Below are 24,266 nucleotides of genomic sequence, written 5' to 3'. Positions count from 1 at the left end.
AGGAAAGAAAGCAATCTGTGAAGTACTGATACTCTAGCGCTAGCTCTAATACCAACAGATGAGTTTAGCCGGCACATTTATTTCAGTTTAAGAGCCGCCTCATGGCAGGGAGTCTTTATAATCACTAATCTCTCTTTGGTTTAAGAGAAGGACTTTTATGCTGTGTGTGTGTGTGTGTGTGTGTGTGTGTGTGTGTGTGTGTGTGTGTGTGTGTGTGTGTGTGTGTGTGTGTGTGTGTGTGTGTATATATGCATGTATGTGCGTGTGTGTTTGTGTGTGTGTGTGTTTGAGCAAGATGGAAATTACAATTCAATAATGGGAGGCCTAGCAGTGGAGCTGAATGCAGTGACGGGCTGGTGGCTTGGAAAGTTCAGTTCTTGTTCTTTTGTCAGTTCTTTTGGTTTTGTGCTAATGATGGTTTTAGGGGGTGTTCTACCCTGCTGTTCAAAGAACAAAACCGAGAGAGGAGTAGAGAGAGAGAGAGAGAGAGAGAGAGACAGAGAGAGCTGACCTTGGCGAGTGAGAGGAGAGGTGGGTAAATAGATTGTATTGAGGTTACCTTGACAACTGGCTATGCTGATTTTGGCCATCTCTGGGCCTATGGGAAAAGAAAAGAGGGGGAAGTGGAGGGAGAGAGATGGTGAAGAGTCAGTTATTTTATGCGGTGTGTGTGTGAGAGAGAGCCTGCCAGACATGGACTTCATATTAATCATTAACACAGTGTTCCTGAAAGTTCCTGCCAAACTAATACGGAAGAAATTCATGATGCATTTTTAAGTTTATTATCACACTGGTTTTCTATTTCTATTTCCATCTCAAACCTTTGTATTGTTGCTACATTATCTTGGGAAATATAGGCCTATTTCTCTTTTCATAACATAAGGGAATGAACAGACTTTGGCCAAGGAATAATGATTTTACCCCAACACGTATGAAGACACGTGTTGTACATAAACACAAACGCATGCAAACTCATATTAAACTGAGTAAATCACTATCGCATACTTAACAAGGGATGGATGTATATGGACGATTGTACAGAATTGGTGAAAAATCAGGAACATCTTGAAAAAGTAAATTTTTTAGAATTTTTTATGGATTCAAATTAATGAATCAAATGTAAACATTTCTTGTAATCGTGCAGTGAATTTTCATATTGTGATTTCAGAACACGTTGAGATATTCTTCAATTCCCCAAAATGTTGTCACTACCGAAACACAACAATATATAATTTAAAAAGGATTATATTTACATATAAAGATCTTGTTTAAATCTACTTTTTAAATATATTTTTTGCTATTTAGAAATATCCCATGTAAATCAATAACAGTTGCAATTTTATCAATATTTCAATTGTAATTGATGAGATTTGTTGTATTTTGAATTCAATCTTTCTTTGTAAAAGGCATTAAATTGGTCAAACTGCTTTCAAAGTTAAGGTTTCATTAGTTTATATATACATTGAACCAAACACTATCATAAAATCTTAGTTGATCATTTAATATATTTTATTTTTGAGAAAACATCCCATGTTTCGTTCGTTTTGGTAGTGATCACAATATTTAATTTGCACAGCTGAAACAAATAACTAACTATGTTGCACATACGCAGACAGCAAATATAGAAGGCACACATCTGACAGCAAATATTTTATAGAAAATCTGTACAACTCACATACTAATTCGCTACTAAAACATACTAAAATACACTCTTTAGAAAAATGGTACCAAAAAGTACCCAAAAAGGGTTCTTCGGCTTGTAACAATAGCAGAACCCTTTTTGGTGATATTGAACCCCTTTTTATAAGGTTCCATAAAGAACCATACCATGAAAAGTGCTTTATAGAACTTCAGTCGTGTTCAGTCGAACACTTTTATTATCAGAAGACAGGAGGGGTTTTATTTTGTTATTTTTATGATTTCACTTATTTATTTATGATATTTATTAATTTATTTATTATCTGTGTTAGATATTTTATCTAGTTTTCTTCTTTTATTTAGTTTTTCCAGTATTTTAAGATGTTTTAGTCTTAAAGCAAGAAATGTAAATGTCATGTAACCAAATAACGCTATTATTTCCTACTGCTCAGAACATAAAACATATAATGCATTGCAATATATTTGAAAATATTAATAATTTTGCATTGTTGCGAAGCAGCTTTACAAAAAAAAAACATATTAGCCCTAAACAGAGACATACAGTTAGTAAAATAAAGAAGTTTTAGCACATTTAAGCTCCAAAGAAATATAAATGTAATAACAATTGTATAGGTCATATATAAATTATGACTATAAAAAGATATAAAACTGCATAACAATTTGAAGTTGCCTGAGCTACAAGTCTATACACCAATTGAAACCAATAAATGATCATTTTATATATATATTAAGCTTACTTAAATATCATTGTGGGTTTCATATTCAAGATTTGAATACTTGAATGCTTTTAAATGTGTCTTTTTGATGTGGGACAGCAGTTTGTACTAATTCTGTAGAATGGCCCTATATAATGGTACAACATGACTATATTCATATATACAGTATTTAGAATGTAAAGATTGCCATGATATTGTTATGGTGCACATCTAAAAACGTGGTATTTTCATAAGACTTTTTTTTTCAAATTGTGCTTTAGTGGCATCATGTGTGCATGTGAGTTTTGTAAGACTGTGCAAAAGTGTTCCTTGTGCCTTCTAAAAATCTACTCAGCAGTCATCAGCTTAATTGAATTCGCAAGGCATCGAACAGAAAAAAATGTAACCAGCATTTTGCCTATATCAGCTGTCCGGATGATGGATGAGAGAGATGAAAGATACTAAAGAAAGAAACAGCCTGTGCACGTACACTGTAAATCCTCACCGATTACAGGACTCTCTGAAATACATGAATCTGATTGGTCAGTTGTGACATCTTGGGAATCTTGCATCACCCAGTTGGGGTTTGATTGGTGATATCAACACTAAGCAAATGCTGTAGTGGAAAGAAAGACAAAGCAATTGAAAAAAGAGAACTCCCTTCAAACCACTAAGGCCTTAACCTTCATATCAGTGACATCACTGCATAAACACAACTTTGATGGAATGGCCGATCTTGTTTGGACTATGTTTGAGGAGTACCTCTCTCTCTCTCTCTCTCTCTCTCTCTCTCTCTCAGTGTAAGACTTTGTGATAGAATGTATGAGTTGGAACACTCAACAATGCAATTGACACAGGAGGGGAAAGGGGTTGTGTGAGGTGGGGAGGGGTGAAGAAGAGCTTTAGCATATTTGTAACCTGATGCGTATGAAGGAGTTGCAGGGAGTGTTTGAATGTTTGAGATTGTGATCAGTGTGGGATTGCACATTTTGTGTATGTTTGCGTGTTTGTATCTAACCATACACTGTTAAAACTGTTACATGGATCTAACTCAATAAAATTAAGACAACATTTTCCAACTACTTTTTGCAAGTTTAGTGAACTAACTGATATTTTGAGTAGTACAACTTAATTTTTTTGCATACATTGAAATGCATATTATTAAGTAGTATTTTCAGAAAAAGCCAATAAATTGAGTACACTCAATGTAAAAAAATAGCAGCATATTATACACATTAAACTTAATTAAAATAGGTAACATTTTAGTTAATGTCCTCTGATTTATTAATTTTTACCAAATTGCCTTTTCTTTGTTTTGGAAGTGTAAACAGCTTCAAATAATGAGTTGCTATAATGTCAATTTCCAACATTTATTAAATCATTGGCAAACAGTAGCAATGAGTTGGACAGTATAAACATGTTAATATCAAGTTACAGGCACTTTTGTAACACACAAGTCATATTCAAAATGAGCTGGACAGTGTTAACACTCAATAACATCTGTATTCATTTATTAGAGAAAGCATGACCTCAGTGTATAAAGTGCAGTTTAGTTGAATACCTTCACAGTATATTTTTTTACTGTGTAATTTTAAAACATTTTAATATCAAGTTAACAGGCACTTTGTAACAATTCTCAAAGCTTTATCCAAACAGTAGCAATGAGCTGGACAGTATAAACCATCAAGAACATCTGTATTCACGTATTAAAGAAAGTATGACCTCAACCTATAAAGTGCAGGTTAGTAAAACACCTTCACAGTACAGTGTGTACATAATATTTAAACAATTAACACTAACATTAAAGTTCACAAGCATGAGCATTTGACCTCAACCTTCACAGTGTGTTTTTGAAAACAGTTTTTAAAGTGCAGCTTCACAGCAGGTCTATTTTGTGTGTATAAAATATAAACTTTTTTTTAACACCACAAATTATGACCCGCAACATAGTATAGAGAACATGACAAGAACATACCATTACAACATTCTGAAAAATTCAACGTTATGTCCAATAATGAGGTGGAACAGACAAAGAAAACAGCTGTTCACAAGTGCAGAGTGACATTCATGTCTGAGTACCTAGGCAAGGAGCTTGTTTTTCAGAGTCATGAACTTGGGGCTTGGTTTTGGGCGCAGTGTGTCAAGTCCCACGAAAAGTCTTTGAAAAACCTCAAATGTTTTGGAAACCTTGGATGGATACTCAAGATTGAGTGCATATGTCAACCCAAGCAGTAAGCAGCATGCTTTGGCCAGATTTCCAAGCTTGGTAAGGACTGGTGTTCCCTCAATGATGATTCCTACTGCATCTGGCTCACGGCAGACATAGATGCTCATATTCTTCATTCTCAGGTCCTCATGAACAGTGGTCTCTGCAGCCCCCTTTGAGATAAAAGATAAGTATTCAAGACTAACAATGTCATTTGTTGATGAAAAACAAATACCCCACCTCTACCTGCCAAATGCTGGTTCAGTCAGTTCACATTAACAGTCAGCACAATTTAAACCTGTTCACTAGACTGACCCAAACCTGCTTTGAGACAATACTTACACAGTAATCAGAGATGAGCTCCTGTCCACTCTCTCCCATATACTCAAAGAGGCATCTCAGAGTGACATCTCTCTTCTTCACTGCAGTGGCACTTGGGTCCTAGTTAGAACAATAATGAATACATTATTTTGGTTGGTAAATTCACTCAAACCCTGTAATGCAATCATTACTGTAGGTCTGTATTAATTTTTCTTTTTTATCCATTATATTAATAGTAATAACACTTGAGACTATTAAGGAAAAAAATGAACAAACAAAAAACCTACCCAGATAAGCAAGATAACTGAAAAACAAACTACTCCAATTGATTAATATTGTACCTTTTAACTCTGTAACTACTTTTGCCCCACCTGTATCAGTTCCATCAATAAGTTATTGATGCGTTGACCAGTTGCTCCTCCCTTGGCACTAAAGAGCTCTAGGAGCTTTGGGGTGTGCTTGTCCAGCTGTGACATAAACGTTGCTTCCAGGGGAACCGCAGTACATCTTCGGAACTCCTCGTTTACCTGTAAGACAGCAAATGTTTGACTGTTATTTAAGGGGGTTTAAAGATTAGCAACATTTTAACTTTATGCAAAGCAGTAGAGTCTACTATGTCATGTCCAAGTCACACTTCTGAGAACTTTTTGGAAATTGAGTAGTGTCAGGAAAAACAGAGTAAGTCACTTACCTGGAATGGTTCGAAGAGGGCAGGCCATCTTTCCTTAAAGTCAGCCACACCAGGAGACTTTGCAACCACTTCCTGTCTTCTCCAGCTGTATGTTCTTGCCATCATTTCATTTGTGCTCCTGACGGAGTCCTTTGTCTGATGGGCAGCAATTAGGTCAAGTCTCAGATTCTCTAGGGTGTCATCTGTTTCACCGTGTGGGTGTGAGGGTAAGTAATTCACCTCTGCCCTCTTTGGTTTCTTGACATTTTTAGCAGATTTTCGCTCATCATTTGACTTGTTTCTCAGTGTGTTTATCAGGAGTTCAGGGCTTCCAAGTGTTTTCCGTTTTGTCCGGTAGTTTCCACACTTATACTTTAGGCTTTGCTGCCACCCATATATACCATTAACAGATCCAGGCTCTTTTAAGCAGGGATGCTTTGCAACTAGTGCCTCTGCAACTGCACCTCTCTGGGCATCATTCGGGTAAGCTGTGTAGGAAAACATGGCCTCTGCCAGGCGCTCCAGGATGTCTGATTTGACACTTGGTGATGTCATTGGGGTGCCATCTCTTAAATAAACCTCGTTTCCTTGTCTTAAGGCCAGTTCAGTGTTGTGTGAGAAGGTTGGAATGGGAAACACGGCAGGCCATGGGCTCTGCCTTTCAGAGGGGGAGGGACTCAGAATGATGGTATCGACTGAGTTCCCACTGAGACTCGTACACTCACATAAAGAGCTGACATCAGAGGCATCAGGGGTGCTTTCCTGGGGAACAACTGTCAGTGTCAACTCCAGCGGTGCATACACAACTTTAAGTGTGCATTTATCTTTCAGCTCATTGGTAGATGTTAGGGTGAAGAAGTCATCAAAGTCCTCATCTTTGTATTGAAGACTTATATCTGTGGGGATGGAAAAATTTTCTTTGACAGCTGCAACCAACTCGTCCACAGTTGAGGGTATGCCACTGCTGAGAGTGAGTTTCTTAACTTCATGATCGACGAGGACCCGGAATCTTACAGTTTGCTCCATGTCTAGGAAGACAAAAGACATGGATGTTAATCAACACTGGAGAGTGAGGTACGATGATAATCAACACTGGAGACAGATGTGGCGCTTCAATGTCACCATTCGTTTTCCTGCAACAACATAGGCACACAGAGGACATACATCAGTAAGGCGCTGTTGCTCAACCAGAGTTACGTGGTCTGTCTTCTCCAGATAATATCCACGATAGTGTTCATCATACCAGGATATCTGTGTTCTCACAATAAAATATACTCTTTCCCCAATAAGTGCAATTTGAAGAATCACTGCAAAATCAGGAAGACCTGCAGTAGAACCATAGGCAACAATCATGCCTTTTGAGTACCTCGTTCCCTGATAGGTGACTGTGTCAGCCAGCTGAACTTGAGACTGAGAAGGAGATATATGCCTGATTGACTCTTGAACATTTACATGTAGGACATCCACTGGAACTGATGTTACTCTTACAACACTAAGAGCAGGTAAAAGTGTCGTGGAATGCAGGTTGTGGCTTATCATAAGCTGGTGCTTTGTAGCCAGGGACATGAGAATGTTCTTGAAGTTGCCAGTATGCCTTACAATCCGTTTAAACTGGCTGTGCTTTGCTTCGAACCGCATCGTCCAGAAAGCTACCACTGGTCCAAAAGCTTTTATCAATGCAGGATAGTGCTCTAAAAAGTGGTGCTTCGGGATTAAAAGTTCATTAGGAAACACTTCCTGGAATCGGTGTCGGTGTTCAGAAATTTTTGAGTCAAGATATGCAATGCTTTCCTCATTATGGACTGGACCCACAACAAGCTCAATAATGTCTTTTAAAGACATCAGCAGAAGCCAGGCTGGATCATTCAGAGGTATTTTGTGCCCAATAATGAATGGCAAAAGTCTCATGAGGGCCCAATTTTCATGCGCGTTTCCTCCAATCTTTTTTCTTGAGGAGAAGGTAGCAGGCACTGGCTGAGGAGAGTTAGTTTTGTCAGCCCACTTATATGGAAACTGTGAAATAGCACTGTTAAGTTCACTAAATGTGAAATATTTCTTAGAAATGAAAACACTGAAGCACAGACCCAGTTCCAAGGGAACAATCCCTTCAAAAATGTCATGTAATAGGTCAGGTGGATAGCCAGTGACACAGTGGAAGTAGCTCAGATTTTCAGTCAATGGGCAAGCCTTTTTAACACCAAAACAATGTGTCAAGGCAGGGTTTTCTTTGACAGTCAATACATGAGCTGCATGTGCTTCTTGGGTGCGAGCAGAAAATGCACCAGACCTCACCTCCTTTATTTGAAATTCTGATCGCTGTCCAAGGCAAAATCTGCAAATGAATGGTCCAGAAAAATTTTCCACTAATCCACAAATTGAGTGTGCTCCAAGATTGTCTGCAGCAACGCAAAACACACTTCCTTTCACATTTTGTCCAACTAAGGAAATGTAGATGCCATCACGCTCCAAGATAGCAATGTCTTTTAACAAAGGGGCAAGCACTTCCTCGTAGCCAAATCTTTTGATGTCCACTGCTTTACATAAAAGGGCTAAGTACACAGAGCTCAGAGTTGACCGAGATGAGTGTGGAATGTTGCCAAACACCCAGTATACAGCTGTAATCTTATGCTTCTTTCTTGAAGTTCCCAGTGGATTGCAAATTTCAAAGTCATCAATGTACAGTACAAGTGTAATTCTTAGTTCTTCAGAATAAAAATTATTTTCTTTATAGATTGTACCGTCTTGATATGATTCATATTTAGTAGATGACTTGTCCTTTTCTTTACTCAGAACTTTTTCTATAAGATCTTCTTTACCCAAAATCTGAGTCAAAGATTTAAGAATTGGGATATACTGGAAACTTCTCTTCTCATTTGGTTCAAGGATATACTCAACAGGCTCAACAACTTCAAATTTTTCTGCATAATACTTCCGTCTCTTGAACGATGAGGATAGAGGACCAGCACTACTGAGTGCTGCACTTAGGGGATTGGAATTGCACAATTCTTCCACCAAAGATGTCACAACAGTGTCATCAATGGTTTGGTTATTTTTCATCAAATGTGAAACAATGATACGTTTAACTGAAGATATGCGTGCAGAATTTGCTATGAAGTGAAGATCATCAACCAATTCATCAATGCACCGAACTGAAACATTATGAACACTCTCTAATTTCAACAAGAGGGATGCTATATACTCTACAACTATATTGCTTCCATCTTCCTCTTCATGGTGTGCATTAGTGCTACTGCCTTCATGATTAGCATCATTGTGGACCTCATCCTCTTCAGAGGCTAAAAAATCATATGCTTCCTCTGCTAACCCACAGATAATCCCTGGTTTGAAATCTTGTGATGTATGTGGAGTATGCTTCCTGTGTTTGTGTGTTGCAAACGTCCCATACACATTTGTTTGGTGATCACATCCTATGAAGACACACTTAACAGTCTCGTTATTCTTGAGATGATGACCTATGTGTTCAAAAAAATCCTTTTCATTTTGAAATCCAGGGTTCTGACACAAAGGGCAGGTAAATGAAAGACTTACTTGTGGCGAGTTAAGGGATTTAGCTTCTGGGTGGTATCTTGAGAGGTGAGAGCGGAAGGAACTCCAGGATTTAAAAGAACATGGGCAATCTATATGAATGCAAGGCAAGGCATGGCTGTGTCCAAATGTCCCATGATGCAGCCTATAATGCTTTAAAATGTCACTCCTTCCTGGTACCACAGTGCTGCACAATTTACAGGGCCATCCCATCTGTAAATGGGGAGAAGAAAAAAAAACTTAGTTACCTGTAGCCTTTTGAATACAAGCCTGATGAAAGCCCTTTAAAAATACACTTAAAATACAAGTGAAGATTATCCTACTGAACAAGACAAGAATTATTAACTGTAGTTCATCGCAGAATTTATTTTAGAAAATAATCTGAAACATCATGTAAAAACCCTTTTTGGAATAGTGGAAAAACTAAATTTTGTTCATACAGGACATCATTCAAACTGCAAAGTGTTTTTATATTTGTGTACACTCGCAATAAAACACAACATTGTGCTTCTGTCAAACTGTAATCTCTCTCTATATATATATTATTTATAATTAAGATGAGAATAAAGTTAGTGTTAATTAAAATTAGGGAAATTTAAAATTAAACTTTATGCCACTTCTATCGTGAGAACGACTATTGCAGTTTAACACAGCAGGTAGACGGCATCTTGAACACAGCGTTCTTCCCTCCATGCAATGAAATCTGGCACCTTATGTTTGTGCCGCGGATTACCAAAATGCTTTGCGTTCACCAATGGGAAACCGTCACGATGACGACACATTAGCAACCCTTACTGTGTGTTCACATAGAGCGCGAATGAGGCGTCAAGCGCGAGTGATTTACATGTTAAGTCAATGCAAAGACGCGATAGACGGGCTTGCGGCGCGAATGACGCGAGTTGAAAAATCGGAACTTCGGCGAAAGCGCGTTTTTGACGCCTCATTCACGCTCTATGTGAACACACAGTTATACAGAACGAAATATACTGTAGCCTATTTTGGTGTCAATACTGCCAACGTTGTCTTTACTGTATCAGTAAACTATAATATTTGTGTTTAACATGAACATTTAACACTGTCCCCGAGATAGCCATACCCTCCCCTGATGTACTTTTTGTACATCACGCAGTAGACACGTTTCTGGTTGTGTGCAAAGACATAGCAGCCGACTCGCTCATGCCACGCGGCCCCAACTGACGAGAATCAGTCAGCTAGCTAGCACTCAGCAGCTAGAGTCCACTGCCAAACTATGTCGAAGCCACGACAATGTTTTTGAAGTAGTTACAAACACATCTGAAACATCAAACTATCACAAAAGACATACTTACAACGCACACACACGTAGATTTATACAGTAGGCTATGTGGCTCAAGTTAACGAACTGTTTGAAATAGAGCACGTTCGAAGTTGGCGGTCGTTTGTAGGAAACGGAGCGATGCTTTTGCAGATTGCGCAACACAAACACGTTAATTAGGGTAAAATATAACTTTTAACAATACAAAAGGTTACTTACATGAGATGTACGTGAAGTATAAATATCTGGCTCCTTGGAAAATCCTGTTCGAATGAACTCCAGGAACAGACGAGAGTGAAGGATTTGCCCGGGCTTGTTCTTCCGTTGCTGTAGGTGGGCGGGTCGTGTCTTTTTACGTCTGATATAAACTTTTAAAATGAGTTTTGTAAAATCGATTTATGGTGAAGTCCAATGAAACTAATTTTATTGTATAAAATGAAACTATTCACACTTTTTAATTATTGATAACTCAAAAAACTAAGAAAAATAAATAAATTATTTTTTTGTAATAAATATAGTTTTTAAATTGAAGTCATATGAACAATAGCACTGAACGACTTTTTACAGTGTAAGCACTGCCACCAGTGAGGCAGACCTGCCCAAAACAATTGTTGTTATATCTCAAATTCATAGTCAAACATATAGACTGTCAAAGAACAGTTTTGATATTACACAATTGCAGATTAAATATTTTACCATATTTTACCAAAAGTGCAAAGTCAATGACCTTGTATTGTAACTGTGTATGCAGTCTTGTAATAAAGCAAGCCGGGTGGGGGTTTCTTCTTGTATGTGCATTGTGTGTGAAAGAGCTTGGGGCCTGCGTGTGTGTTTGAAGAGCTCTGTAACCTAAACTCTCCTGACTCCAGGTGCAAGTGAATTGGAGCACTCTTTTTCTCTTTGTCTCTGTTTGTGCCAGCATTGATAAACGGCTCCTGGTTTCTTGTTTGTGTCTCTGAAAACGTACAAATGTATATTTTTATTTATATTCTCACTATGAAAAATAAAAACAACTGACGCAAACTCGTCCTTCAAACCATTATTAGCAGATTCATCAAGCCATTTGCCACACAAATTGTAAAAAGACATGTCAGCTCTGAGAGTAATCCATTCGTGAATGAGTTATTTTTGCTGTGCAGTCCCCGCAGGACACTGTATACAGTTTTGAATGAGATACCTGGTTATTTATTATATTTCGCCATAATTCTTACTAATTCTTCTAATATGTCTTTCACTAGCACCAAATATGTAACAAATTTCCACTTTCATTGTGAAAATATTAATATCATGTACATCTCATCTGCAGATGGCCAAAATTACCAAAAGCCCAAGAGCTCAATCTGGCAAGCTCTTATCTGATTGGCTGACTTTATGCAGCTTCTGGTAGTAGGGGAAGACAGTCTGCTGGGAAACTCAAAATCATGTGCAAGAATAACCTAAATAAGTAGTAACAAGACTTTATGATGTTGATTAATGGCTACACAAAAAGATGGGCCTTGTTATTGAAATTATTGATGTTGTTCATTCTTCTAATTAATGTTCCCTTTCATTTGTTTTTGTTTTTGTGAGCTGAAAGCATGCTGCCGCATGTTGTTTTGCATCCTGGAATATTATGGATGTTTGGTTCAGGATGTGTCACTATACTTTGCATGCATCATAAATATGTCATCCCAGTCAAAAGAATAGATTTCATGTACGGGGAACTCTTGCTTATTTTTCTCTGTCAAGGACTCTTTATATCGAGTCTGAATCCTATTCCTGACCCACAGCAAAACCTTAAAAGTCTAGTCAGTGCTTGCAGAGATAGGCACAAATACATCAAAAAGTAATTAGTTGCAATTTACAAATACTAACACATCAAATGTATTTAAATAAAATACAAAATGTACAATTTGTAAAAAGAACTTAATTTGTAATTTGAAAACACCCTTTTTTACAAGCAATAATTTGAAGTCCGAAAGTTACTGTGGAGCCAGGTACACATAGAAGAAAGAGAGGAAAGTTTTCTAAACTAAACAGCAGTCCATCAACCTCTTAGATTTCAGCAACACACTAATATATACACATGTAGGCCTACACGTCATTTTAATATTATCATCAGCCCCCTAATAAGTCAAATGCACCTGATAACAGACAGGTATGAGTCGGTTGAAAAACCAATTAAAACTTCTAAATCAGCTAGAAGGGGGGTTACCCGCACTTTGACGCTCATCCAGATGCATTATGGTCGTCCGTTCATCATTGTTAACATTTTAAGGAACAACATTCTTTATGTGGAGTCCTTCAAATAAACTTTATCTCCAGCACGGAGATAGAAATAGAGTTACTGAAATAGAGTAAATAAGTGGAATTTTTTAAAACAAGCTCCAATTTTTTATGTCTGACCTTGTGAATTAAATTTGGCTGTCATCGGCTCCGTCTACAAAAAATGTTAAATGAAGCGTGTGGGGTTAAACCTTCGAATAATTTCACATTTAGTTTCCAAATTAGTGTTGAAACAACAGATTTCTTTAACAACATAATTTTATGAATGAAAACTAACATTCTGATATAAGGGCTGCAACTGATGTCTGATTTTTTTTATTTTAACATTTATTATAGCCATTTAACATTGAAGTACAGTATAATTGAGAGCTATCATGTCTAACAGGTAGGAAATATACAGAAATTAAATTAAGTTCTCAAACACGTTACAATCTTTAATGCTAAATTGTAAATAAAGCACAGATTTAAAGCTACAAAACACACACATTTCCTCTTTTCTTTTGTTCTTTGATAAAAATTTGTGACAGGAGTCACAGCTGCAGATTTGGAATTTATTGAAATCAGTCATTTAAAAATATTAAAGGTATAATTAAATATGTCTGCAATTTCTGATGAGTGGTGCCACCTGTGCCTGGTGTTGAAAGTTATTGTACGCAAGAATAAAACGATATATTTGAATAAGTATTTTAAAATACTAAAAACAATCTCTCAAAGTATTTAATTACAAATTACATTTTACTATTTTGGTTGAGGAAACTACTAATTGCAAAATACTCAAAAGTAATTAAATGCGTATTTTAATTACATTTAATACAATTGTATTAAGTACATTTAATTTCATGACTACTTGAGTATCATACATTCAAAATTATAATCTCACTTTGGTCAATGCCAAAGCTTCGCTGTTTTTTTCTTACCAAGCTTTTTGAAAATCACTGTGTTCATTCTAGAAAGAAAGAGAAAGTTTGACAATGAGAGGCAATGTTGTAACAAAAAATGTAAAGGGCATTTTGCACTATGTTCACTCTGGGTTGAAGTCAGTTTTTCATGCTGGTAATTTTGAAAAGGGGTTAACATTTGTGGCTCTACAACCAATACTGACCTCAAGTTGAAATTTGCAGTGTAAAACAAAACGATTTTAAAATATTAAAGTAGATTGTTTAATATCTGACAATTAATCATAAGCAATATAACTAATTTAATATGTAAATTTGGAACTACACCAAATAATCTGCGAATGTAAAATATTGGAATAAGGATTAATTTACTAACCTAGACTGAACAATGAACTTGGTGAAACATGAAACAAGTTAACCCAAGATTGTGTTAAAAGAAAAATACAAACATGAGGGTAAAAAATAATATATACATAGTTAAAGTACATACATTGACTGAAATAGCTTTAGGTGCTTTCTTGTTTAGTGCGAGTGAAATGGCATCCGAAATCCATATATTCTTTAAGACCCTAATTAAAACCCCACTGAAATTCCAAAAACACAGCTTGATGTATTGACCTAATTTCCCCTGAAACAGGAAGTTAGGGTGGTAACATTAAGTGGTTCCTCACTCATTTTAATAACCTATTGTGTTCCATTTACCATTGGAATTTGATCAATGCTGGCGGAATTGTGAAGCTGAACCTTTTGAATACTTAAATCTTCTAAATGCGAATTCTGTCAATGATTCGGAGCACACAAGTTTATAGATATCCTTATATAAGGACTTATTCTGTAGGACTTTTGACCATGGGTTTTTAATTTACTTAATGTAATGGGGTGGTTTCCTGGACCGGGATTAGACTAGTCCTAGACTAAAATAAATGTAAGAGCAGTCCAAACTGAAAACAACTTGCACTGACCAATCTTTAAATACACCAGTGCCTTTGTGTTTTCTCAAAATTCACACAAGTAATTTTTTAGTAAGGCATGTTTGTTAAAACGTCTTAAATGTTCTAATTAAACTGTGGCCTAGTCCTGGTTTAAGATAATCCCTGTCCGGGAAACCGCCCTCAAATCGATTTAAGTGCAGACGCCAAGTGGAATGGCGTTGCGCAGACGATCTGCGCATCGTTGCGTGAAGCCGAACGCGCCTTGTGTCTCCTCCTCCTCTGTGACATCGTGCAGAGGAGCGTCCTATGGAGTGTCTGGCTCCGCCCACCAGCCAGGAAGATACAGAGCTCTGTGATCGTAAGTGGCCGTGCAGAGCGAGAGCTGATACAGACGTTTGTGTTCTTAGTCCTGTTTAAGAGGATGAACACGGCTGGCGCTTGAACTGAATGTCAGATTAGCTTTCATCTGGAATCAATTCACGTTCCTGGTTGCTTATCGCGCACTCCACTGGGCGATAGCGTAGTTTTAAGACTCAGATTGACCCTTTTTATGAGATTCCCGATCTGGCTTTTCTTTACTTAAGACAGTTCACACATACAGAAACAAAGTGGATTTAACAGTGGCTACGTGGTTTACCAGCACTCCAAGATGCTTCTGGTCTCCCAGCGGCTAGACTCACCTCGCATGGAATCATTAGTGAGTTTACGAGTTTTATTTTATCGATTTACATCATGCATACGAATGGTGGCTCGCTACGATCAATCGTTGTCTAAAACTGCTCGTTTGTATTTCCCCTTGTCGTTCACCTATACACTGGCTTTTACGCAGTAACACTGCTCTTGCGCGTGTGGTCCACGGTGAAGTTTGGAAACTTGAGTGGAGAAATCCCAGGGCTGTGTGTGTGTTAGATAAGGCAGACAAAGATGAGATGACAGGTTTGAAGACTGCATCAAAGATTCACTGGCGCTGTCCCACGCATTTACGCACGGAGGCTACTCTGAGGAAGTCCCGTTAACTGTACTCACAGTCTGATTCAGAGGACCTACCAAAACCGGGTTTATCCGTGGAGACGTTCAGGGCGCTTGCGCGCCGTGGTTTTGCTTCGCCGGTAAATGCAGGCTAACGCAATTTACGATTGATAAAACCTTTGTTTTCCTACATAGTGCGTAAAACAAGCGCCTTTCGCCCAGTCAGAGAGGTAAAAGCCCCGTAGTGTTTAAGCAGCATGTGGTCTGCTTGTTGGAATGAAACGGCATTTATCAGACCCTCAGCAGGGCTGCGCTCTCTAACAAAAGACTGAAACTGGGGACTTGCGGCTCCGAGGCTGCATGCAGGGTGTAAATCATCTTAAAATTAGCGATAATGCGGGTTTTCAGTGTCGGAATTGCGTTAAACATGCCAATTGAATAGTTCATTCATGTGGATTGCTGAGAGAGATATGATAAAGACAGACGGAGATTGAAATGAGAGACAAACTAACATTGTGTCCAGGATTAAACCGATCTGTACCAGAATACGTAATGGGATTATGAATGTGGCGGAGGGATCGTTCACTGTTAGGGCTGTATGTTACGGTACCCTATGGTTCGTGTAATGTATCCTTGACATGTCTGTATGTTTAGGACATGCTTGGAATGGCCGGTAATTCAGTGCTCTCTGTTCGGCAATAATCGAGGACAATTAACCAAAGGGGAGCGTTCAATGACAAGCGTGATCTACGCGCTGCCCCCATTGACTGCGCTTTGTCGTGGATTTGACTACACGGTTCCGAAAGCTATTATTGTATCTACACAGATAAAGCATGCTGCACGCGGTGGACAGCCCCGTGTATTCAGCATTACACGTTTATTTTGAGTTCAAGAGGGAGTTTCCTCTGTATGGACACTTCTCTCTGTTTTTACAAAAAGACACAAATGAAACTAAGAATGTGACCGTTTAAGAGAAATACACGGCTAAGCAAGGCTTTGCATGTTAATGAACGTAAACATTGATAAAGGACATTTGTCGATTTCGCGAGATTTCGGACTAATACTCTTGTTTTATTAATATTAATATATAAAAGGTGGCTCCGCCCATGTAACCTCGTTGACCTGTTCATCCCAGGTTTCGATCTCTAGGTCATCGTGTTAAAATGTTAGTCTGTGCATATGTTAGAGCGATCATATTATTATAATAATATAAGCTATTAAATATTATACTGATATACACAAGTTCAGGCGTCTATCGAGCTAAATCTATAAATAATGTGTATTTTTTTCTAAAGCGAACTTGGTTTCTCTAGAAGCCAATTTGTAGATTTCCCGCACCGGATCTTTCTGCTCCACTCGATTTGAACTGATCTGCGGCCAAATGAGTCAGAGCGCTTTGAAGCTGCTGTTGAAGGATGAATAAAAGGGCCGAAGTGGAATGCGCGCTCCGCTCTTCAGATCTCGTGCACGCACAGAGAGGTTCACTGTAATGCGAGCACCGCTCGTGAATACACTTGGATCTCACCTCAAAGTTAGGCGAAAGTTTAAGACAACACATCCAACTTTTATCTTGCCGACATTTCTAGAATGAGATCACTGAGTCAGGGCTTGTGTGAAGGAATTTAACTCTGAGGTTTTTCTTTTTTCTTTGGAGAGACAGCGATTGTGAGTTCAAAAGCAGCCTTCAAAGAGCGAGACTCAGTCAGCACACCCCCATACCGCAAACAACCACTCTGTCATTTCGCCGCGCTAAAGAATCGCCGTCGATGCATCACCTTGAGTGACTCGTTTTTCCTTCGCGAGGAGACAGGACGAAATTGTGATGATTTGCTGATTTGATCCATATATGGTAGACAGAAAAGGGTGGTAAGGAGAGATAGCGATAGGGGGTGCTGCGTGTGATTTGGATCTATTCTAGATAAACAAAATAACAAGTTGAACATTATTATTATTATTATTATTATTATTATTTAACAAGGCATAACTCTTGCTACGGATACACCTGGCGTTTACTCTACTCCGGAGTTTTCGACCCCCAAAAACTGAGGCCACGCTTACACGATGAAAAACGGAAAAGTTTTTCTTTTGCGTTTTTGAAAAGTTTCACGTACACACGACAACGTTATCTAAACAATCCGCGTTTACACAGATCTGCAAAAATGACTAAAACACTGTATTATGCATGCAACGCAAGTAGTTTTCTCACTTCTAAAGAAAAAATACTGACGGTCCCTGATGGTTGATTGACGGTTTATTGGAAGGCGGACTTCCGTCGCTAAAGAGACCATACAATACAGAGCGCTGCATTTCTCCTCATTCATAGTGAAGAGAAGCGTGTGCACATATACAAGATGGCGAAAAGTTTGGACATTCAAAAGTTTTCCTTCCATCTACTCGTCCTCCCAGGTCTGATCCATAAGCGCCATTTTAAAACCCTTCGTCGCCGTGAATGAGTGTTAAGATTTTGCTGTAGGTCTCTGCTGGTGGTTATAGCACTGGTGTAGTAAATCTACACTTTGCTGGAGAAGTGTTAACAAACTATTGCGCATCACAAAAAAACACATGTAATACGCCATTGTTGCATTTGTTTCTTCTTCTTCGTTGTGTTTGGGTGTACACGCGCATACCACATCTCCACACCTAATACGCATGTGCACGATGCCGTTTTCTCATTCTTACGTACTTCGGGTTTACACGGAAATGAGAACGCAGTGGCTTTCAAAAACTTGCACTTTGAAACTTGTTTTCAAAAGTTTGCGTTATCACTCCCCTAAAACAGCGTTTCCGTGTAAACGGACAGCCAAAGTCCTGTTTTGTTCTGGGATTAAAACGGAATCTTCCTAGTGTATACATATGATATAGCCAAAAGATAAATAAATAATAAATCTCATTATCAGAAGAACTTAATTTGATATCTTATAACTATGGTGAGCATTCGATATATTTAATACATAAATTAATTAAATAAATTTAAGAAAAAATAGGTATAAGATATAGAATTATAATGGGATATTGTTACCATGAAGTATATTGTTACAGGGAAATAAAATGACTCATTCCATGAAATAGATTTTTTGTAATTTCGCCCAACCCTTAACGTACTGTGACGTGTGCAAGTCAGACAGGATAAACTTTGCCGGCTGAAGTCCTAAAAGTTCGGTTTAAAGATAAGGAAGGTACCCTGAACAATGTTCTCTCACCATTTTAATACACACACACACACTGTCACAGTCTCGCGGTTGAAAACCGGTAGATTATACTGTAATTTATTCTGCAGCTTTTTCTGTGTTTACATAACATGTCCAGAGTTTTACGGCCTGTGCGTCAGTAACGTTAATCATGGTCCGTGACTGTAGTTAAATGGATTAAACAAAGCTTCGAGGCAAAACATTTGCCTCTATATTATTTTTTTGTATTCAAATTACTCGAGTTACTCCTAACATGGATTACCTCATGTCTGAATGGTCATGTGACATGCGTTTTCGGTAGTTTAGTGTAGCCGCAGATGTTTTAAAACATATTTTCGTACGACAACGCGGTGATGGAATCACCACATTATTCAATGGTGAGGTCACATGTGTTTATATTTACATTTAGTCATTTAGCAGACGCTTTTATCCAAAATGACTTACAAAGAGAACAAGGAGCAATAAGCGAGTTAGCGCCGAGCGTTGATTTAGGCTACAGATTGGCTGATTTACCTGTTGATTCTTGAGTAGATAAATGATAAAATGCATATTTGTATTGATTTGATAAAGATACACACCCACTTCAAAGACAGTTGTGCTCTGTAAACATTCAACATCTTCCATTTATTCAAGGCTTGTGCCTTTTTCCAGTGTACCCCGTGTACATATTTTCTCTAACATATTCATAGGAAAAAAAGTTATCTGATTATACCGCTTTAAAGCTTAAAGAACAAAAAGTGAACACAAGGACCATTACCACGTGGACCATCATTTGTTCCTACTATGGTTTTACTTCAGTTGGCAAGAACGAGTGTGTGTAAAGGTGAGACGAGAACAAGGTGGGGGGATGTTAGAAGAGAGAAAAACTGCGTCAGTGTGATCAGGCTAGTCTGATGTTGCCTAGGGATGAAAAACAAACAGGAGCACATACAACATATTTGGTTGTATGTTTTCTTTTTCTGTCTCCAGCAGCACTCTGTACAGAAATTCTGACAGAGGTACTACACTGGAGAACACACCCACACACTCGCTTCAGAGCTTTTCCCGGTACCAGTGACTTTCTCCGGAAACCCCTCTCAACCGCACGAAAAGGAAGTTTATCACCACCTGATTTTTTTGAAAAGTGAAAGAGAGATCACTGGTAGTGATCAGAACGGCACAGCTTGACAACAAGGAAACGCTCTGTCTGCCTCTGGAGAAAATGTGAGAGGAGGTGACGGCTAAAAAATAGCTTAAATTACCTCTGACAATCAACTTACATCAGCTGCCACAAAGCCCCATGTGAACTCGGCATCTGTTATGGTTTGAAGGCCCATAGGAATATCCCTCGTATGGAGCATCATCTACATGCTGCATCAGCACATTAAAAAGTCACTTATTCTCTGTGCACCGATTTGTGCCAAGTTTCTGATAGGTGGAGCATTTATGACTGATTACAGCCCTTTGAACACTCATCTGTATAATCCATTGTTCTCTTTCTCGGGTTCTTTGCTTGTCTATTGAGTGCCAAGTAAATCGGGCTAAATAAAAAAATGACTTAAATAATACTTATAAATAATATGAAATAACACTTGTCACAAGGTCATGACATTCAGAGAATTCACAAATATTGAGCTGTACCAGCTTTTGTAATAAGAACACAAGGTGAGTTTGATTTCTTCATTGTGTCATTGTAGCACACATGAATTATCCACATGGTAAGATGAACAGTACCTTGATTTAAAAGCCTATATTGAGCACACAAACCATTCTCTGTAGTGCAGCTCATGAAAAAGGGAAGGGTGCATGTGAGAAAAGAAGAAAAAACAATGAGAAATGGAAATCTCCACATACTCATTGAATGACATCATGCTTACACATTCGATTGGATGTAGTTTGTTCTGAGTATTTGTGTTACTCTTGGGGAAGAAGACAGTTGGGGTGGTTAAGTAACTGAATGTTTCCTTTTTGGTCTGTGTTTGCGTGTAGCATTTATTTGTGTCCAGTCATAATCTCTTCCGCTCTATTTCTCCTCGTTTCTGTATCTTTGAGATATTCACACAATTAATGGCATGAATAATTTAAGTAATTCATTTAATATAAGATAATCAAAAACCCACAACTCCCTTTTTCTTTAGCCATGTAGCAGTAGTGTGTCTATAGTCTCACTGCTTGGAAAAGTTCTTTGTTGGGAACTAGCAGTGGCTTCCCGCTTGCATCATCATTACATGCACACTGTAATGAACCTGTAGCTCCGACTTTCCTTTTGGAGAATGAAGGCATGTGCGACGGGGTGGTTAAGGTACAGTTTGTTTTACCTTACACTGCTGCTGTGCTATAGTTTTGCAGTGATGAAATGAACTGCAACAGTTTTTCAATCAGATGGAGATAAAGCGAGCATTGAACATTCTCATCAACGCATGATCTCTGTGCGTTTCCAATTGTAGTGCAGCCAGGCAAGCATAAAAAGGACCTTCAAATTTTCTTTATGATGCGTGTGAGTGTTCATCCTGGCTTGGCCTTGATCGATTCTTAATGGTTGGGAATCTCCAGTTGAGGAAAACTTGTTTTCATTCGGTGCGGCCCAGACTAAGCTGTGGTTTGACTGTCCAGTCTTAAAGTCAACATCACATGGTGTTTACTTCTGTAATGCGACTTATTTATGAATGAAACAGGAAATTCAGAAAGAAAAAATGCAGTGGCAGGATGTAGTTTAATACAACGGGATTAGATGGGATGGTACAAAAAAACATTGTCTAATAAACAAGAGGGCTTGAAGCTGTTTCACAATTTGTTATTTTGTTAAATAATTGACAACATTCAGGGTTTGATTGAGCCATCTTTATGTAAACTAATGAAAACTGAATAGATCTGTCAAATTTAACTGAATTGTACCAAACAATATATTTTATTTAAAAAGATATTGCCGTAGCTTTTTGATACATATTTGAATGTTTTTGCATTGCGATATACGATACTTCAATATACTGTTACACCCCTACTGATAATCAGCACATGTACAACCAGTTTTAAGAATGTTGACTTTAATAAATAATACTCACCCTGGATGGGTGTTAAAAGTTGACATCCTTTAACAGTGCAGCTGAAAACAGATGTTGTGTGAAAATTAACCAGCACCCTAGACTCACACAAGGCTTCAAAGAAGCAATCTTGCACAAAACTTACAAGTAAATGTTTCTCATTCGAACGTGTCACCTTTATACACTGTGATGAATGATCATGCAAGGCGGTAATCATGCCCACTAGAATGTACATGCACACAACACACAAACGACTGCGCTTTCATCTGTGGTCAAAAGTAGAATTACCCAGAATTCTTGGCACTTCGTAACGCAGTGATTCCCAGAAGCAGTTGTCGTAGTAACCATGGCAGCTTTTCACAAGCGTGATCTTTTTCCTACTTCTTTCTAAGGGATACAAATGGTATGGGGTGTAAATTATTAATTAGTGGAGATGGTAGGAAAGAGATTTAATTTATTCATATTCAACGACATTTTTATCCTTGTGTGTACTCTGTGAAAAAAACAAAGAAATATTTGTTGAATTAAGAAGATGCCAATTTACATCCGCGTGGAAGTGTGGGTGATCCTGGGATTGGGAGCAATCTGGCAACAGTGTTGAATATTCACTACTAGTGCAGCCTTTTTTCGTTGTTGTCTGAGAGTGGTATTCTAATGTATTCCTTCTGTCATCCATTAACAGAATGTATTTTTGTTTATGTGTGTATGTAATTGATTATAAATGTGTGCTTCCCAGTAACTTCTACCCGTTCTTCTTGAAGATACAAGGGCACCTACATAGTTGCTTTATTATTCATCAAAACACAAAAAAAAACATCCCATCCCTTAAGCATGCACTTTTACATAAGCTTTCTACCTTCTCCTCTTTCTCGCCTTTCATATCCATATACACACCTATTCTCCTGTTTCCGAGAAAGATCCCTGATTTTTTTGTCTCTAGTGTGTGTGTGTGGGTCACTTAGAGTGCCACTATAGCAATAAAAGGGCCCATACAGGAACACGGGTGTCAGTTTGCAAGCCCATAGTAACAGATTTTGGTGCAGGGTTCATTGAGTAACTTGATCCAAACATAATGTTTTACCACGGTCGGCTGTGGTTTGGCTAGTGACTCGGGTTACACACACATACAGGCATCTCCCACCATCTCCATCCACAGAGCATGGATGTCCTGACCCCGGTGACCCCATCCAGTGGAAGGGTGGAGTCTTCGTAATTGATATAACTGATTAATAGTTCTCCCCATCCGCTCTGGTCTCTTTTAGTGTAATTGGCTTTTCATTTTGCCGTCAGCTTGGAAACCTCTCGGATAGCTGAAGTTAATGACAATTAAGAGCCCGTTCTCTCGGTTCACACCTTTTTATAGCATCCGAGTGTGATTTAGTTAGAGGGTGTGATGAAAATATTAGTGCATGAAGATGAGCGATAATACTTGCATTTAGGCTGGTGTGCAAAGATATTTTTGGTAAGCGTCTGTCCGTTAATAAGAACGACCAAGACTGTTCAATGACAAAGATTAGGTTTGATGGGGCGGGTGAAATCTGGTGTTTTTATGACGCGCTGATTTTCGCTGGAATGCAATAAGACATTATGAAATGTGATAAGCATGAATGAGAATACAACAGTCTTTTTATTAAGTGAAAGCATAATTGAAGGGATCGTTCACCCATGAATGAAAATGCTGTCATCATTTACTCGCCCTCAGATTGTTCCAAACATGTCTTTGTTCTGCTAAACGCAAATCAAGATATCTGGAAGAATGTCACTAACCAAACAGATCTCATTGACGTCCATAGTATTTATTCTCTCTACTATGGCAGCAAATGGGGATGAGATCTGTTTGGTTACTGGCTTTCTTCCAGATATCTTCCTGTGTGTTCAGCAGAACAAAGAAATTGATACATATTTGGAACAGGGTGAGTAAATGATGACAGAATAAACATTTTTGGGTGAACTATCCCTTTAAATTAGACAAATTATTTAACAAACAGGTATGACATAGGGGATGTGTTGCACTTTGTGAATGACAGCCTTTCCAATTCAGTGGAAATCTGTAGAGCTTTCTGAAATTTGTGCAGCAAGACACCAGTTTATCAGGGATAACAGACCATTGCCATTAAAATTCTGCTTATAGCTTGAAACTTTGTAGATAACCCTTGAAGAAAGCTTGAGATAGAAAAACACTTGGCACAAAAATAAGAGTTCTAGTAAAAAACTGTTTATTGGTACCATTGTTTAAGCCTGAGAAGCTCGCATCACCATAGCAAGATAATTACGGCTGCAATGTGGGTTTTTTTTCTTCGGCTATTTAATTTTTAAGAAAACATGGGAATTGAGAGCGTGAGATGCTCATTTTGGTGGAGGGGCAAACTCATGTCGCATTGTGATTGCACGCTAGCGACAGAGTCCTTTATGACAGAGGGAAGTCAGAGCGAGGGAGAGAAAGAGCCCGTGTGCGAGAGAGATAATGAATCATTCACTACAAAAACCATTTAAAAATCAGTCATACTTGTCTGAGTCTCTGCCCTATCCTGCATTCTTAAGCCATTACCGGAATATTAAAACATTTGTTTCCAGAAGAAAACTAAAACCCTTTAGAATTCCTGCT

General features: G+C 38.2%; 2 protein-coding genes across 3 annotated transcripts in view; one reads left to right on the top strand and one right to left on the bottom strand.

Annotated features, from left to right (window-relative positions):
- Positions 1 to 3,706: 3,706 nt before the first annotated feature.
- On the bottom strand, positions 3,707 to 10,726 carry LOC306897097 (uncharacterized protein). Of its 2 annotated transcripts, XM_079461576.1 has the most exons (6): positions 10,611 to 10,726; positions 9,101 to 9,310; positions 5,573 to 6,579; positions 5,253 to 5,408; positions 4,903 to 5,001; positions 3,710 to 4,733 (listed from the first exon to the last, which is right to left on the bottom strand). In XM_079461576.1, exons 3-6 carry the CDS (start codon positions 6,575 to 6,577, stop codon positions 4,434 to 4,436), a joined length of 1,560 nt encoding a protein of 519 aa, XP_079317702.1. In that variant the 5' UTR covers positions 6,578 to 6,579; positions 9,101 to 9,310; positions 10,611 to 10,726; the 3' UTR covers positions 3,710 to 4,433. The 2 variants fall into 2 exon arrangements, with proteins under 2 accessions (XP_079317703.1, XP_079317702.1); XM_079461577.1 differs by lacking the exons at positions 9,101 to 9,310; positions 10,611 to 10,726 and having other exon boundaries at positions 3,707 to 4,733; positions 5,573 to 6,817.
- Positions 10,727 to 14,852: 4,126 nt separating this feature from the next.
- Positions 14,853 to 24,266, top strand: part of LOC306898110 (uncharacterized protein) — a 55,382-nt gene continuing 45,968 nt past the window's right edge. Inside the window, exon 1 of the mRNA XM_079463364.1 lies at positions 14,853 to 15,181. Coding sequence (XP_079319490.1) covers positions 15,134 to 15,181 — 48 coding nt within the window. The 5' untranslated portion in view covers positions 14,853 to 15,133. The remainder of the gene's footprint in view (positions 15,182 to 24,266) is intronic.

The sequence above is a fragment of the Barbatula barbatula genome (assembly GCF_947034865.1).
Source record: "Barbatula barbatula genome assembly, chromosome: 1".
In the NCBI taxonomy this organism is placed as follows: Eukaryota; Metazoa; Chordata; class Actinopteri; order Cypriniformes; family Nemacheilidae; genus Barbatula; species Barbatula barbatula.
Note: the sequence above shows the minus strand (reverse complement) of the source record. Positions and strands in the feature narration are given on the sequence as shown.

Bases quoted from the DNA above. Each gene is read 5' to 3' on its own strand.
- LOC306897097 (XM_079461577.1), bottom strand. From the start codon at position 6,598: ATGTCTTTTGTCTTCCTAGACATGGAGCAAACTGTAAGATTCCGGGTC. The intron at 5,409-5,572 runs GTAAGTGACTTA...GCTGTCTTACAG, and splicing joins CCCTCTTCGAACCATTCCAG to GTAAACGAGGAGTTCCGAAG. The intron at 4,734-4,902 runs GTAAGTATTGTC...TTTATCTCAAAG, and splicing joins AGCTCATCTCTGATTACTGT to GGGGCTGCAGAGACCACTGT.